This window comes from Nematostella vectensis, chromosome 9 (genome assembly GCF_932526225.1).
Source record: "Nematostella vectensis chromosome 9, jaNemVect1.1, whole genome shotgun sequence".
Taxonomy (NCBI): domain Eukaryota; kingdom Metazoa; phylum Cnidaria; class Anthozoa; order Actiniaria; family Edwardsiidae; genus Nematostella; species Nematostella vectensis.
The window spans coordinates 11,150,681-11,166,039 of NC_064042.1; the positions used below are offsets into that span (position 1 = coordinate 11,150,681).

The 15,359-nt window shown below is 37.5% G+C and overlaps 2 protein-coding genes across 3 annotated transcripts in view; one reads left to right on the forward strand and one right to left on the reverse strand.

The window, feature by feature from the left end:
- LOC5507795 (A disintegrin and metalloproteinase with thrombospondin motifs 18) overlaps positions 1-8,654 on the reverse strand; it is a 38,536-nt gene extending 29,882 nt beyond the window's left edge. The window contains exons 1-7 of one of the 2 annotated variants that reach the window (XM_048732260.1): positions 8,497-8,654; positions 5,603-5,661; positions 3,611-3,633; positions 3,347-3,413; positions 2,611-2,927; positions 2,200-2,350; positions 277-443 (exon numbers count right to left, since the gene is read on the reverse strand). In XM_048732260.1, the coding sequence (XP_048588217.1) occupies positions 277-443; positions 2,200-2,350; positions 2,611-2,927; positions 3,347-3,413; positions 3,611-3,633; positions 5,603-5,660 (783 nt within the window). In that variant the 5' untranslated portion in view covers position 5,661; positions 8,497-8,654. Of the gene's footprint in view, positions 1-276; positions 444-2,199; positions 2,351-2,610; positions 2,928-3,346; positions 3,414-3,610; positions 3,634-5,602; positions 5,662-6,742; positions 6,863-8,496 lie in introns of those variants that run through there. The other variant, XM_048732259.1, reaches the window with a different exon arrangement.
- A 6,369-nt stretch (positions 8,655-15,023) lies between these two features.
- LOC116614936 overlaps positions 15,024-15,359 on the forward strand; it is a 4,347-nt gene continuing 4,011 nt past the window's right edge. The window contains exon 1 of the mRNA XM_048732265.1: positions 15,024-15,179. Coding sequence (XP_048588222.1) covers positions 15,143-15,179 — 37 coding nt within the window. The 5' untranslated portion in view covers positions 15,024-15,142. The remainder of the gene's footprint in view (positions 15,180-15,359) is intronic.

Below are 15,359 nucleotides of genomic sequence, written 5' to 3' on the forward strand. Positions count from 1 at the left end.
GATTAACTGGTTGGCGGCCAATTGGATTGCGCACGCACCCTGAACACGGGGGGTGCACACTGGCAACCCCTCCCATGTGTACGCGCCTCAAATCGGCTTTTCAATGTCCACTACACTCGGCCCCGAAGGCCGCTGGTTCCATTATGTTCCTCAAAAAAACTTTTCTTTATCTTTAAGGAATTCATGATTTAAAGTTATCAAGCTGATGTCATAGGGGTATATATTTATTGTGCAGTAAATACAAAGTGTTATAACGGCTGATTAAGCGGTACTTACGACATTTGCCATTTGGAGTAAATAATTTCGGCTGTCGTTTCCGTGGATACTAGAGATGACGTCATCAGCCACAAGACCAATTTCGATGGTTGAAATGTTTGACAAGCTTCTCTTGGTTACGTGGGATTGAGGCAAAGATCTCTTGGATGCTTGATAAGTAGGGAGATCTGGGACAAAGCAATACTTTATTATCATTGTCATCACCATCACTCACCATCATCGTCACCGTCACCGTCAATATCACCACAACCATTACTATCACCGTCACCGTCACCGTCACCGTCACCGTCACCGTCACCGTCACCGTCACCGTCACCGTCACCGTCACCGTCACCATCACCATCACCATCACCATCACTGTCACTGCCACTGTCACTGTCACCGTCACCATCAACATCATCGCATTGGGTAGCCTAGAGGACGCAGTTGAGAGAGCGTCGCTTTGAAGTATCTTTGCATCCTGAGCTATTTATGGCTCTCGCATTTGCTTTTCTTCCTCCAAAAAAAAAACGATTTCGTTATCATTTTCTTGTTATCTTCATCGTTACGTTCATAAGAAAAAAATTTCTCCTCATTCTCATCCTGCTCGTCATCATCACCATTTATTGTTTTATTAACTACTTCCTAACCGATAGTCAGGTGATGCCGCGAAATATCAAACTGAGGCTTTGGCGTATCGACCGAGGCTTTTTTATATGGCTTTTTAAAATAGAAATGCTCAGATGTCAGTCTTCACGGCACGGAGTTTGCTTCACGGAGCGAAGCAAACTATTAATTAGCCTGCGAGGTGGAAAGTCTGCAAGGCTGTCATCGGTGCATAGTAATCTGTTATATAAATTAAACAAAAATAAGAGATAACAGATTACTTACCTTGCTTCGAAAACTGATAGTTCTGAATTTTAGACCACGAAAAATTATGAAATCCGTATCGAATGCGCCGGTGACAGCCTCGCGCTATAAGTTGTTTGCTTCGCTCCCGTGTTCAGCCGAGCGTACCTAATTGTCCAACGGCGCCGGTCAAGGATTCAAATCGCTGCTTACTCGTTTTAAGAAATGGCTAGCGGCCAGGGAAAATAATTTAGCTCGGATGTTTTGCCACATATCGAATGTAAGTGTACCCTGGCATAGGTCTGCGAGATAAAAATATTTCGTTTGTTGTATTTTCCTCGCGAATTTCGACGGTATTTGAGTGCTACCGAAAATGGCGCCTCCAACCTTGTTTCTTTCCTTAGTAGGGGGAGAGAAGTCATATATTCCGTTACGAAAACCCCCAAAAACCGTATCTTACACATAAATATGACAACAACAAGGCATGTTCTAAGTTTTAAGGCAATTTTATTGGCAATGTTTCACAAAACATTGCGACTTCAATCCACTCGTTTTACCTCTAAGAATAACAGCCGATTCCAAGCTACGAACAAGGGTCGAAACCATTGCCTGGGCTACCTGTGATATAAATAACTTAAGCTTTGTATTTCTTGGCTATCGGTGGCGGCTAGTCATCTTATTGTTTTCTTCTTTTCGTTGTCAAAATTTTCCTCTTCAATCTCTACAGGATAATAAAGCTCCGATTCAGAGTGCTCGTCCTCTCCCATTATCAAGTTTAAGACCTGTTTGTTTCTTGTCATTTTTTTGGTGGCTTTGGTTTTTTGGTCGATTTTGTTTTGGAGAAATTCTTACAATCGAACAAAACAACACAAAAAAGCTATGTCACGACTACCAATTAGCCAATCACAGCGCGTGTACTATCGTAACCATTTAATAATTATTTATCGTCATCATTATAAAATCATAAATTAACAACAATATGATGATAAACGTCATGATTATGATCATATCGTCGTCACTCTTCGTCATCATTATCACCATCACTTCATCATCGCCATCAACATCACTTTCAGAGTCCTTTCTATAAGTACTCACCCCGATCAATCTCAAAACTATCAAGATGCTTTGCCGCTCTCCTGTACACAATATGAGGCGTGGCATGCGTGGGATGTCCCACTTGCGCGGCGAGGTGGCGGGGTATAGGGCGCACAAACAGAGGCTCGTCACGTGTTTGAATCATCCCGGTCTAGAGCATTAAAAACATCTTCAGACTTGTAGAGGATGAGGATGAATACACAGGGTACCCCCTATTGAGCAGTCACTCTCGGGAGACAAGAGGTTACTTATAAATACTTTGTTTCTTATCGTAGATTCACAAGAAATTGAAAGGAATTTTTTTCTTACAGCAGAGGCCTTCGACAAATAACCTAAGTTATATCTTTAGCTTGATGCATGTTTTTCAACAAGGTTCACAGTAGGGGTAATGAAAAGCTACCAAAAACTTACCAGACCATCATTATAGCTAAGAGCGACGATTGATTTAGCATCTCCTTCGATTTCGCCAATGTAGTGCTTAGTCCCCATGGGAAGCTCACTCCGTCGAACATGGCCGTTTTGGTATTCCTCCACCTTCAGACCTGGGGCGAGGAGCCGTTTGTTCTCTCGGAGTTTGAGGTGCATATTTTTCCCGAATGCCCGGATGTTGTAGCGCTTGTCGTGAATGTCAGTGCTGCGTCGGGATCGATGGTCGCTATGTAGATCGTAAGACAGGAATGTGCCGGCCGAGGTAGACTGGTATGGGTGAGTGACGTCATACTCGGGAACTATGGAATAAACAGAAATAATCATAACCCATGATCAGATAGACGAAAATTGTGAGTCGAATTCCAGTTTTTGGTGTACTGTATTCATTGTTATGGTACGAAAATTTGGCAGAGTCGAATTCCAGTTTTTGGTGTATTGTATTCATTGTTCTGGTACGAAAATTTGGCAGAGTCGAATTCGAAAATTTGGCAGAGTCGAATTCCAGTTTTTGGTGTATTGTATTTATTGTTCTGGTACGAAAATTTTGGGGAGACGAATTCCAGTTTTTGGTGTATTGTATTCATTGTTCTGGTACGAGATCACGACAGTTTGGGCTTTTTGATTCTATCTGGTCTTAAATCCAGATACATATGTACATGAGATCCCCCAACCTCCCGGAAGATATCAAATATATGTGTTTATATGAAAAAAATACTACCATCTTTGTGTTGGTCCACCCCAAAGTATTTCTGAAGCTCTCTACTGGTCATGTGATGGTGAACCGTCTGAAAAGTAATATGTATTTTTAATTGTGATCAGACGGTTTTGTTTTACAGTCGAAGCTTTCGTTAGCTACTACTCTTGGGAACCGAAAACTTTGGTCGTTTACAGAGATGATCACTTACGAGAGCTTTTCTATGCTGCATTTGAAAGAGTAAAATTGAAAAAATATCATATTACTCAAAGCTTGTGAAATACTTGCCTGTGCATTCTTGGCGGCAGAGCCTAAAAAATGACAAACAGAGAAGAAACAAAATATCAATAATAACATTCAAAAGGATTATTGAGGAAATTATAACAGGGACGTAAAAACTTTAGAGGATTTCCGAAGTTACGCATGCTCAGATCCACTCGATATTATAAGCCGATCACAAAACGGGAAAACGGGAACCAAAAAAATATCTTAATCTTTCTGTCAAATAAAAGGGGACTACAAATTTAAGTACCCTTTTTTATATACATAGTATTAACAAATTGGCGGAGTGGTTCCTTTTTGAAACAACAGCCACAGGTATTTATTTTTCTAATTTCTTTTTTATTGTAGCATGTAAGTTCCTTGTTTTAATGCATTTATTCATCTGTAGGGGGTAGCGTATTTTTTGACGAAAAATGATTTTTAAAATTTAATCTTAACGCAAAATGCAATTACTTTTAACGCAAAATGTAATAAATGTTTAACGAGAAATGTAATAACTTTTCAACGCAAAATAATGTAATAACGCAAAGTTTAATAACATCAAATAATGACCGATAGCTAAAAGCTGTACTAGGAAATTGGAAAAAACGGTAGCATTTAGTGATCAACTGTTGTATTAGTTCATCTCGAATCGACAGTTGGTCTTGGGCCCTCACTTGGCTTTAGTTCTGTCAACAACCTCGGGATGGAGAAACCTGTCCAAATCATGTTCTATGAAGCTGCGCCACTGTGAGTTTTTTTTTGTATACTAGAAGCAATATATGCAAAGAAAAAGAAAATGCCAAATGCCAACTGCAGACGAGGCCGCTTAGACCGTATTGGTATTAATGTTGATATTATAACTCGAGATGTCAGAAAGGGTAGTGCGGGTTGAAATGCTTTTATTAAAAGAGGAACTTCTCAATTAAAAAAAATCTCAAACCAGAATATTGAAAAGGTCTTTTTGAGCACTCCCTAAATATCGGAAAACACACAAAAAAAGCCGTTAGGACCCCGTCCCACGACAAACCGATAAATCACTTTCTGCCATTTTTTTCTCGAAATCTCTGTATCCAGCCTTAAAACAACTACGATTTATTACAACCTCCCCACGAGGGTTATAAAATGCAGTCTTCAAAGAACCGATCATTAGATTTCAACTTGGGGGGTTAACAGATTTTCTTATATCTTTTGTCGTTGCCAGTATTATTTTTTATAGTATTTTTTCCTCGATAGTCCGTTAAGCTTTTGCCAAGATTGGCTTCACTTTTTTAGCGTTTTGAAAGTTAGCTTTACGCTTACCAATACGGTCGACATGGCAACCTTGGCACAATGCTATAATTCACTTGTAGCAAGGCACTTTTTTCGAAAGGTTAAGAAAGAGTAAAACCCGAAATACCTCTTTTTCATCTCTAAATTGTGATCTCACTCATAAATGGTAAATGATTTATATTATTTAATTTTGATATTTTTATCATTTTTAACATGACAAAATCAGAAAAAAATTCGTTTTTGATTAGAGAAACTTTGATTATGATAGGACTTAAGACTCAGCTTTTAATTGTTAAACAAACTTAATATATACTGCACACGATTAAAATTCCCGTTTATCTTCCTGGAACAGACAAAATAAGGTTCTTATCGTATATCTTGAGCAATTAATTATCCACAGATCAAATTTCTTGCTCCAAGTACGATTAAAAGAAGAAAAAAAACTTAATCTGAGTCAAGATTTCAACCTTTCACCAAGTAAAATACTACGTCAGTGTTTTATTAGTACCTAAAACCAGCAAAATGTGCGAAACAATACAGCAATACAAACCAAATAGGAAATAACATATCTCACATTCATAATTACCATGAAAAAAGTTCTGACAAAGGGCCATAACTGGACAATGTGCAATAGAAAGTCAAATGCAAAAAAAAAAATTAATATGATATTCACTTCAAAAAGTAAACACGTTTTTGACTTTAAAACATAATGCGTATATATTTAGTTAAATGTGTGGGACATCTTACCGAAGACGCCGATCGTAGTAGCTACGAGGACAAAGCAAGTGCACCGTAGCAGGATCATCCTGAAAGAGAATTCACTTAGCGACTCGCAGAGTGACTAGTGTAAGGCAATATCGTGTTTCTAATCAATGTTTACTGTATTACAAGGGTCGCGGAAATACCTAAGTTAAACCGCCGTAGTTACGGCTTGTTACGAAGATGTCAAAGATGTATTGTGAAATTAAAATCTTAGTTGTAATTGGTTAGAATTATTGATATATTCAGCAGTTATTGCAACGACTATTAGTGAATGATAAACTCTTCATAGATTTTGTGTGGTTAAATTAAGGAAACTCTTGACCACAATAAGTGGACTCAAGAAGTGTTCAATAGAATAAAAAATAATCAAGATTCAAAACCAGTAAAAAGTAAAATGTTATAAACATTCCCTCCTGGGGAATTTCCTTACTAAAACCAATTGGCGTAAATATAATATGAAGTAATATATATGCACTTGGCACAACCGCTTGTTTTAAAAAAAGGTGAGAGAAACTGAAAAAAAAGAAACATCTAGGAGGTGACCCACACAAAGTTGTGTTACATTTTTAATAAATAATGATTTTTCTCATTTAAAACTTTTAAACAAACAAAACCCTCTCAAAAGACGAATGAAAACATTTGACCTTCGCTGTTTGTATCGAAAATTGGAAAATAAAACACCACCATGTTCAAAATTGGCAAAGGGCAAAAAAGTTGTTATTAATATTTTTTTAATAAGAAAGAGGTGTTCATTTATCTGAAATAAAAATTAAGTGAATTTTCTATGAGACATAATCAGATAATGGGTTAAAAAGTTTCTTTTTTCTTAATTTAATGATATAAAAAATCTTATCTTCGAAGTCGCCATACCAACAAAATTGATCCTTATTATAGCGTACTGAAGCAGTATTTGTGCGCCCAACATATACTCAAGCGCTCACCAAAATATTTTTTTTTTTATAAATGAAAGACATAAAAGAAAAACACGTTTCTAGAATAGAAAGCTGACGAGCTAACAAAGTATTTTAACATTACATAACAATATGCGGCGAACTAAAGAAAAAAAATATTGTCTCATATAAACGATTTATGAATGCAAAGGGTGTTCATATAGATAAGCCTTACCCCAGTTTTGGTGGATTTGCCATCTTTGAGCTCAAGACTGAAGATTAACAGAAAAGGGAAGAGTCGAGACGTTTGACGAAACTTATGTAGAAGGAAACTTGGCAGACTCTTATCAGCCCTATTGATTTAACGACAGTACTTCCAGTTCAAATATTTACTGTCTTTCGCTCAAGAACAATAACACACAGTTTTTTTATTTACGAAAATAGGGGTGTTGTTAACAGTTGTTTGGCTTTGATTGTCTATTTTCCTTAAAACAGATAATGCACTGAGTTCGTTGAAATTGAGCTTGCCGTTCGAATTTGCCCTATAACAGCTTGGTTCTGCTCGGACAAATTTCAATGATGGTAAGTGTCAAACAAGGAAACCGCACAAATTGATGCAAACTTTTTTCCCCTTCTTTGCAGTTGACTGTAAACATAAAAATGATCAGCTGTCAGTACGAAATTAACTCTCGCTAAAATATAAAATGGGAAAATACATTGCCAATCAGCGACTCCGACAAGGATAGAATAGTAGGGTTCTAAATCGACTCTCGCTAAAAGATCAATTTCCTTGAGGAAAAAATAGATGGCCGTTCAGCGACTCGTACAGGGAAAAGAATAGTAAGGTTCTAAATCAACTCTTGCTAAGCTGAATTCCTTGAGGGAAAAAAATTGTCGTTCACCAACTCGGGCAAGAAAAAGACGGGTTTTTTTATCAACTTTCACTTAATGGTAAATTCCTTGAGGGAAAAATACATGGTCTTTTCGTAATAAAAAAAACTTGATCATGTAATAATTAAATTATCCAAAGAAAAAGCAAAAAAAAAATGTTTTACTTAGTTCATTCTTATTTTGTAATTGATTTTTCAGTAAAATCTAACCTATACAATTGCTCACCGACGGCAACCCTCTTAAGCGGCCATTTACGAAAGTCCGAAATATTGGTCACTCGGCTCAAACATTGTATCTAATACCTCGGCCGCGACCAACGCGGTCACCATTTCCCAATTATTACCCCTTGCGGCCGAGAATCGCGTTTTTGGATATTAGAAAATGATAATAAAAAATGACCAGGGTTCTTGAGAGCGACGGAAAATTGAAGTAAAAGGATCATACAAGCTACCAAAACTAATCTAGACATTTCGCGTGTTTTTTTTTTTTCATAGTAAGGATAACCGTATTTAAGTTTAATTGCTTTCCTACTGAACCTACATGAAGTACGGCCCTAAAAGTCAGTGAAGGTGTAAGCCGAGGCGTAAACCACCATATTTCAAACTTGATTCGATTTTTCATCCATCATTATATCGCAATACAAGGCACAGCAATAAAGAATTGAAACCAATTATGGGAAAAAAAACATATTCAGGTTTTATACAAGCCACTTGTGCATATTATTCTACTATTCAAGAGATTATCTTAAAAACGCCAAGAGGAACGGAAAAAACCCGAATCAGCACAAAATTTTTTCTAACAATCTTTTTAAATCGCTTACGCAAATGTTTATAAAATACTTGTATAAAGTATGTTCCATGAAAAAGAAATTTTCTCCGTTCGGTCCGAAGAGAGAACTTTTTGTTCAGCAAATAAGACAACTGACACTTGCTACACGCTATTTCTCTAATTATACAAAAGAAATAACTGGAGCAATAATTCAACCAAGTTATCCTATGTACTAATAAGTTGTGCGTATTTTGAGTTTAAATGTGTAGGGTTGTGTAAGCAGTCTTACCATCGTCCTTGTATCGCAATCCTGAAAGACTTAAACCTTACCTTTTAACTGCGTAGACGCGATATTCTTACAGTAGCACCGTTAAACACACTATTGCTTGTATATATAACGGTATAAAACTGCAACTAATCCGCGTAAAGTGATTTCTACTTAAGGTGGATGTTAGTTGATACTATTAGCATCAATGACTGTTAAGTGCCGGGGCGGCAAAGTTTAAGCGAAGTTATGCTCTAAATGATGCGTGAAAACCAAGAGCGAAGATTATGAAGTTTAATTGGCGCTTGAATGAGGTTAAGATATTATTTCCTTTTCTCTTTTCTCTTTAGAAAAGAGCCGCTTTAGCACAAAAAAGCTGAAAGAGCCCTGACATCACACCCTGAGTAATGACCAGCTGTGTGTCGTATGGTTATAGAATAAAAATCTCATGATAATGTTGCCGTCTTTTGTTTGCTTTGATAATGAAAAACGCCCTCTGGAATACATGAAAAAAAGTAATATTTCGCAGATTTTTTGGTCTATCCTTTTGAGATGGACACAACACGTCGTATGAAAAGAAAGAAACCTAAGAATAGAAACTTCAAGAAAGCTTGAACGCCTATCTTATTATACCAGCTTCATTAACACGTTATTTCCCTTTATTTGTTTAAGTATGTTTTCCTTTTATGTTATCGTAAGAAGGCCCACTGGCTTGTTACAGCAGCTTGTTAAGACGTTTAGTAGAAAGCGGAGGCGTTTTAATCCAGCTGAGTTTCGTACTCTATGTCGTGATAAAAAAAAGTCTGGAAAATCAACAGAATGGGATACCAACGCCGCAATACCTTATCAATGCGACAATGTTGAATAACTTATGCGCATGCGCGTGCTATGGCGAAAACAAACACAATCGTAGTGTTGAATCAATCTAGTGAATTTACGAAAGGCTGACTTCAGTCGCTGTTTTGGTAACTGTACAGCATTAAAACCATACAAATTTGTTTGATAATGAGGTAGTCGTAAAGAAAATTATAGCCTTTGATTTTTTTTGCTACTTCTCTTAGCATTTGCCAAAATGTGACAGTTCGCCGGTAAAAGCCGCCATTTCAAAACAAAAAGGCTGGTTTAACCGCGCGATACTGGAGCTAGTCCGGCGGTTTTCAGCACTGTCATCAACACCCTACCTTCCGCTACCTACTGCATAGTAGAATCATTCAGAAAAATGAAGCTAGGCAGAATTAATGTTGATTGTTACCCGGTAAATTGACCGAGATCCTTTTTATTCTTATTTTAAAAAGCTAGACCTACTAATCGTTGAACCGATAACCTCAACGGAAAGGTTGTTTAGAGAACTGGTGAGAGTAAAAATGAAATTGCTGTTATGTACTTTTGTAATCAAGATATTTCTAATTGTTACAGTTGTCTTTATTGCCTTTTTTTCAATTGGAGAAGTTGTGTACATAAAACGTATTAGATAGAAATGGACTTGAACTTCATCATTATTAGTTGCCAATGCCCTTAACCTTGCACTTGGTAAAATGGATAGAAACATTTTTTTTTTCCGGTGAAAGAGCCATCATTGTTCGATGCCTCAAAAGTGTAGTTGTTCTATGTTTTTGTTCTCTTTTCTTTTTATTTTCTTGTGAGAGCAAGAGAAAAAAGGAGGATTGAGACCATTGAGGAGAGGAGTGCGTGCGCAAAACGGTATCGAGTCACATCGTCCACAAACCGTGTCGCCCACAACCAACTCGTCCACAAGTTGAGTCAACTCGTCCACAAGTAGAATTTATTACCAAACAAGGAGGCCTGTCGATCCAGTTTTCCTTTTTCCCCTTTAACGGTCCTAAAATTCACATTTGTCCCAAGTGCCCCCCTCTAACCTTTATTGCGCTCGCGATACTTCAAACGGTGACGCCAAATAATGGACGGCCGAAAAGCCGTAGGTTTGTAATTTTCTATATTCCGTAAACTCTCGTTAAAAATTTCCAGCCGCTTTATCGCTTTTTGGCCTCGGTATAATATAAGTAGGCACAGTTTGCCGTTTCGTTATGTACTGTTATGTCATTTTTCCTTCAGTTTCTGTCAAAAAACTATTTTCCATGAAATTGCAAGGATGAAAATACATTTTTAAACTTCAAGATGTGTATTTGATGAATGGCATTAAAAGGATGTTAAAAAAGATGTTTTCTTTATTTTTTTTTTCTTTCAGGATTATACATACTTTGGGTTTAAGAGCTGGGTGCAACAAGCCCCTGATATTTGGATAACGCAAGATTGGAGCAAATTATTATAGTCCCATCTTGGTTATAATAAGAACATCCAAAAGCAAAAACTTATTTGTTTACAGTATTTTTGCCGTAAACAAAAAAGAATGAATAGCGAGACATCGGTACAGCTTTCGTTATCTGAATCCCTTTAAGCAAGATAAATTATCTTAGATAACTAGACAAAAAATAAACATTTTTTTACAAAACGGAAACAGATGCCTGGGGAGATCAAAGTTTAAAAAAGGCTTACTAGATTTAATCGTGTACATATTAGCATTATCTTGATAAAGCATTTTCCAACTATCAAAAGCCGGATTCAATAAAAGTAGCTTAGTTTTCAGATTTGTGGTCCGAGTTTTGGCAGACAGACAGCGGAAACAAGAATTCTCTGTTTGGCGTCATTGTGTCATAAGTCGGTGAAAGGCGATGTGGCGCGTGCGTAAGCCAAGATGCACTGGGGCGACGGTGCGAAGGAAATTTTAAACTATAAATTTTCAACTATAAAAATATGTAACTTAATTATAAAGGCCAATATTACGAGGATAGGATAATTCTTTAAAAACCTTCGCTAAGAACAAGTTGAAAACCAAAATAGACGACTACAACAAATTCAATATATGGTATGATTAAAAACACTACAGACAAGCTGTACAAATATTTTGTGGTCTGGATAGGCGTTTTGGAAAAGGGAAAAACATCATTACAGGATTGAAGTTCTATGTTGTACGACTCTCTGAGTTGTTTTGCTGACGTTTCGGAGCATTATCCATCCCCACCCCCTCTTATAACGGGCTTCGAGGAATCCGGGTTGGAAATTTACATGCAAGGCATGGCATACAACGAGCCCCCCCTTCCCGAGACACGTCAAAATGGCATATTTCGTCGTTTGAATTTGCTCTGATGCCGAAAATATCCATTTTAAAAGTTGCTGGGGAAAAATATCTGTTCCTTTTTCCCAGGAGGGACCATTCCTTTTTCCCCAGCCAGCATTGGTTACGAATTGCCATTGTGTTATTTTCATTTGTTCAAGAAATAAGTTACCCTGTCTAATCTACGGGGGTCATATAAATAAGAAAGTAAATTTCTTTTGCCTGGCAATAACAAAGTTGTAAAAAGTTAGCTAACAAGCATGGGAGAATCACGGCTATAAATGCTTCGGAGGATTGCGTGACAATCTAGCGGGCCGAAAAAACCTAACCGCGGCCATAGCAAAGGGAGACAAGAGAATCTATCAATCTGCGCTATTTAACAGGCCATCCGCTCTCAATAAGAAAAAAAAACTTTCACAAGATAGACGCGCTGCTTCCAAAATTTTTAGATGTTTAAGATCCCATTGTGCTCTACTGTGTAATTTATATGACCCCCGTAGATTAGAAAGGGTAACTTATTTCTTGAACAAATGAAAATAACACAATGGCAATTCGTAACCAATGCTGGCTGGGGAAAAAGGAATGGTCCCTCCTGGGAAAAAGGAACAGATATTTTTCCCCAGCAACTTTTAAAATGGATATTTTTGGCATCAGAGCAAATTCAAACGACGAAATATGCCATTTTGACGTGTTTCAGGAAGGGGGGGGCTCGTTGTATGCCATGCCTTGCATGTAAATTTCCAACCCGGATTCCTCAAAGCCCGTTATAAGAGGGGGTGGGGATAGATAATGCTCCGAAACGTCAGCAAAACAACTCAGAGAGTCGTACAACATAGAGATCATTGAATTTGCTCCTTTGTATTCCACTCTTAGTGATAAAAAAACTTATTTGTTCAAGCTATGTGTTATTGATTATTACACTTTTTGAAAGTATGGTTACAAACTGACCCCCCAGTTCTGTAGCACTGTCAAGAAAATAGGGGGGACCCCCTTCGTATTTACAAAGACACAATGCTTAAAGAACGCTGCATGGTGGAAAAATGGTAAGAGATTATATGGCTTTCAACGTTAATGGAGATTTGCACCCTAGCCTCTGCTACGGCCCTGCCCCTGGTCCATGGACCAGGTTTTCTAGTAATAACATGTTTTCTAGTGAGGGAAGGGTTTTCTTCTTCTAGTATGATCCGAATATAAACCAAGAGCATGGATGAAGGTTGGTTAAAAAGTTTCTATGTATTAAATCCCCAGAGCTAAAACAGTATTATACTTCTGGGTTTTTTTATTCGCACTAAAACATAATATAATACACAGCATATTGTGCATTCACAATGTGCAATGGGCTTTTGAAATGAGAGGGGGCCTATGATTATTTCACATCACTTTTATGTATGGTGCTTGATTGTAAAAATTGTATGATTGGACAAATTGTTTCCACTTTTCTCCCATTTACTCTGACTGAAAATTTTCTACCAGAAAGAATTCAAATCATTAGAATTCTGTTGGAGTAAAATTGTTTAGAAGAAGAATGATAAGCTCATGAAAATGATTTGATTGCATTATACATATGCTGTAAAAACATTTACAACATAACATGTGTCCACTGCATTTCTTTGGGATTGAACATTTTACCAACAGGCTTGTGTATTTTGGGGGTGGCAAGTTTCCATCCTTTTTGGGTGTATGACATTTTGAGCTCTGTTGGACCATTCCATAATGTTTATAACTGAATACTGCCCCCCCTTCCAACCCACCCCAGGGCAATTATCCCTCTAACCTTCAAGGCATATAAATCCTAAGCCCATTCAGCCTTTCGGCTATCAATTCATAGCCCATTCATGCTCTAGGGACATTGTCAAATATTTAAATTTAAGAGTTATACAAAAGATGGGCTGGTTGGTACAAGCCAAGCCAAGCAAAAAAAAAAAACAAAACAAACAAATCAAACTGTGTCTTCTGTTTGTTTTATTTGATATTCTGTGTACCACATGCTTTTTGTGTGTAGGAGATGAGATGATATAAGCTTATACCACTATTAAGTCATTAAAACAAATGTGAAACACTGTTGTGTCAAGTCATTTTCTGCAGTGGCTGATCCAGGTTGTTCTGTGATCCAATGGTCCAATCCTTTTTAAGCACAAAGCTATTGTAATGGTTTTCATAAATTGAACCACCTTTGAAAATTCTAGACCCCCATTCAATTTTTAACAGCGCCTGCACAAAACAATTTGAATACTGAATGTTCATGATCAACCGACAAACTCGGACGGGCTGCATATATAACTTATTGAGACTATAAACAAAACACCTGTAAGGCATGTATTTATGCATGCATTATGAGCTTCGGAGAACGCAACGAATACCATTTGCAGTACTGAGTAGTCAACTCCAGGGTCAAGAATCCATGCCTGTTTGTCCACCTTAAAGTGTGCCTTCGAATTCCAGTATAATTACGCTTCCAAGCTGTAATTCAATCGTGATGACCATCATTCTCGCCGTCATCTATTGACTATAGCGAATCGGACTTTCCCACCGAACATAGCCATTCGAAATAAAAGTTTTTACCACATCTTTGCGCCCAAAGGCTTTTCTACAAGTCTTTCAAGTTTTGATACGTCTAAAACCCTACCAAAAAGCAGAAAGATACTGTTTTATGCTCTTATTTTCGTCTCTCTATGGCCGCCATGTTTTTTTTACCTAGGTCCAGAAATATTGCTTTCATTTAACTTGCATGAAAAAAAAAAAAATGGCCAAGAAGAGTTTATCTAGCGGAATCTGATAAAGCATAGACTAAAAAAAAATGCGCAAATCGCGCCAGAAATGAGTCTTCTATAGGGAACTTAGTGGCTGTTTAGCCAAAACAACCTAGCGCGCCACATTGTTGCGTGAAACGGGTTGAGCTTGCTCAATCTCATTGGTTAGATATCATCTAAATCGTTTGTAAAGCGACTGAATGCAAAACGAGAAAAAAGAAACAAAAACTATTATACTCGTCTCAGTTACATGTGCAGGTCCAGGAAAGACCTCAATGAAGCCGTTTATTAAATGGAGAATGAAGAACCCTGTCGCACGGTAAATTCTCCAAACTCTGACCCTAAAGCGACCGTTTTATTTTTTACATGACAAAATGATTATCGAATTCGTTTCGGTGAAGAGTTTTTTTATGCTAAGAGCTAAGGGGACCTCTATCAGAGACAATAACGGAAACATTTGTTTATAAAAGATAAACTGCAAAACACTAATCTATTTACAGAATCCTTTAGCTCGTAACTATGTAAAAAAATATTGAGATAAACCCCCTTCATCAGCCTGTGCTAGGTTCTCTTTCAGTCAAGAACAGTTTGGTGAAAAATCGGTAATTGTTGTGTTAGATACCTACCTCAACTACCGTCATGCAGCGCGCCATATCTTAATTCTTCCCCAAGCTAAGAGCGCGCTGCATGACGGTAGTTTCGATGGGTTTCCATTTCGGGTGCTGGAATTGCCTATTTGCTTAAAATATTCTCCTACTCCATAGATCAGAAAGCATATTGATAAATGAAGCGCACAACATATCGGGGATCATCAGCAAACTCTTCACGATGGCTACAACAACGGCGAGCGACCCGTTCTATGGAGGTATTTGAAATGCGCCAGATCCTTTTATGTGTGTGTGTTTGCAAAATAGAGGGGTCCTTTTTTGTACCTATTGAGAATATTTAATAGAAGCAAGTTTTGATGGATGTTGAGTTTTGTTTCTTCCCTGCTAGCAGAGGCCTCTTTTCTCTGTATTTCGCTGGGCTGGCGTTCGCGAGGAAA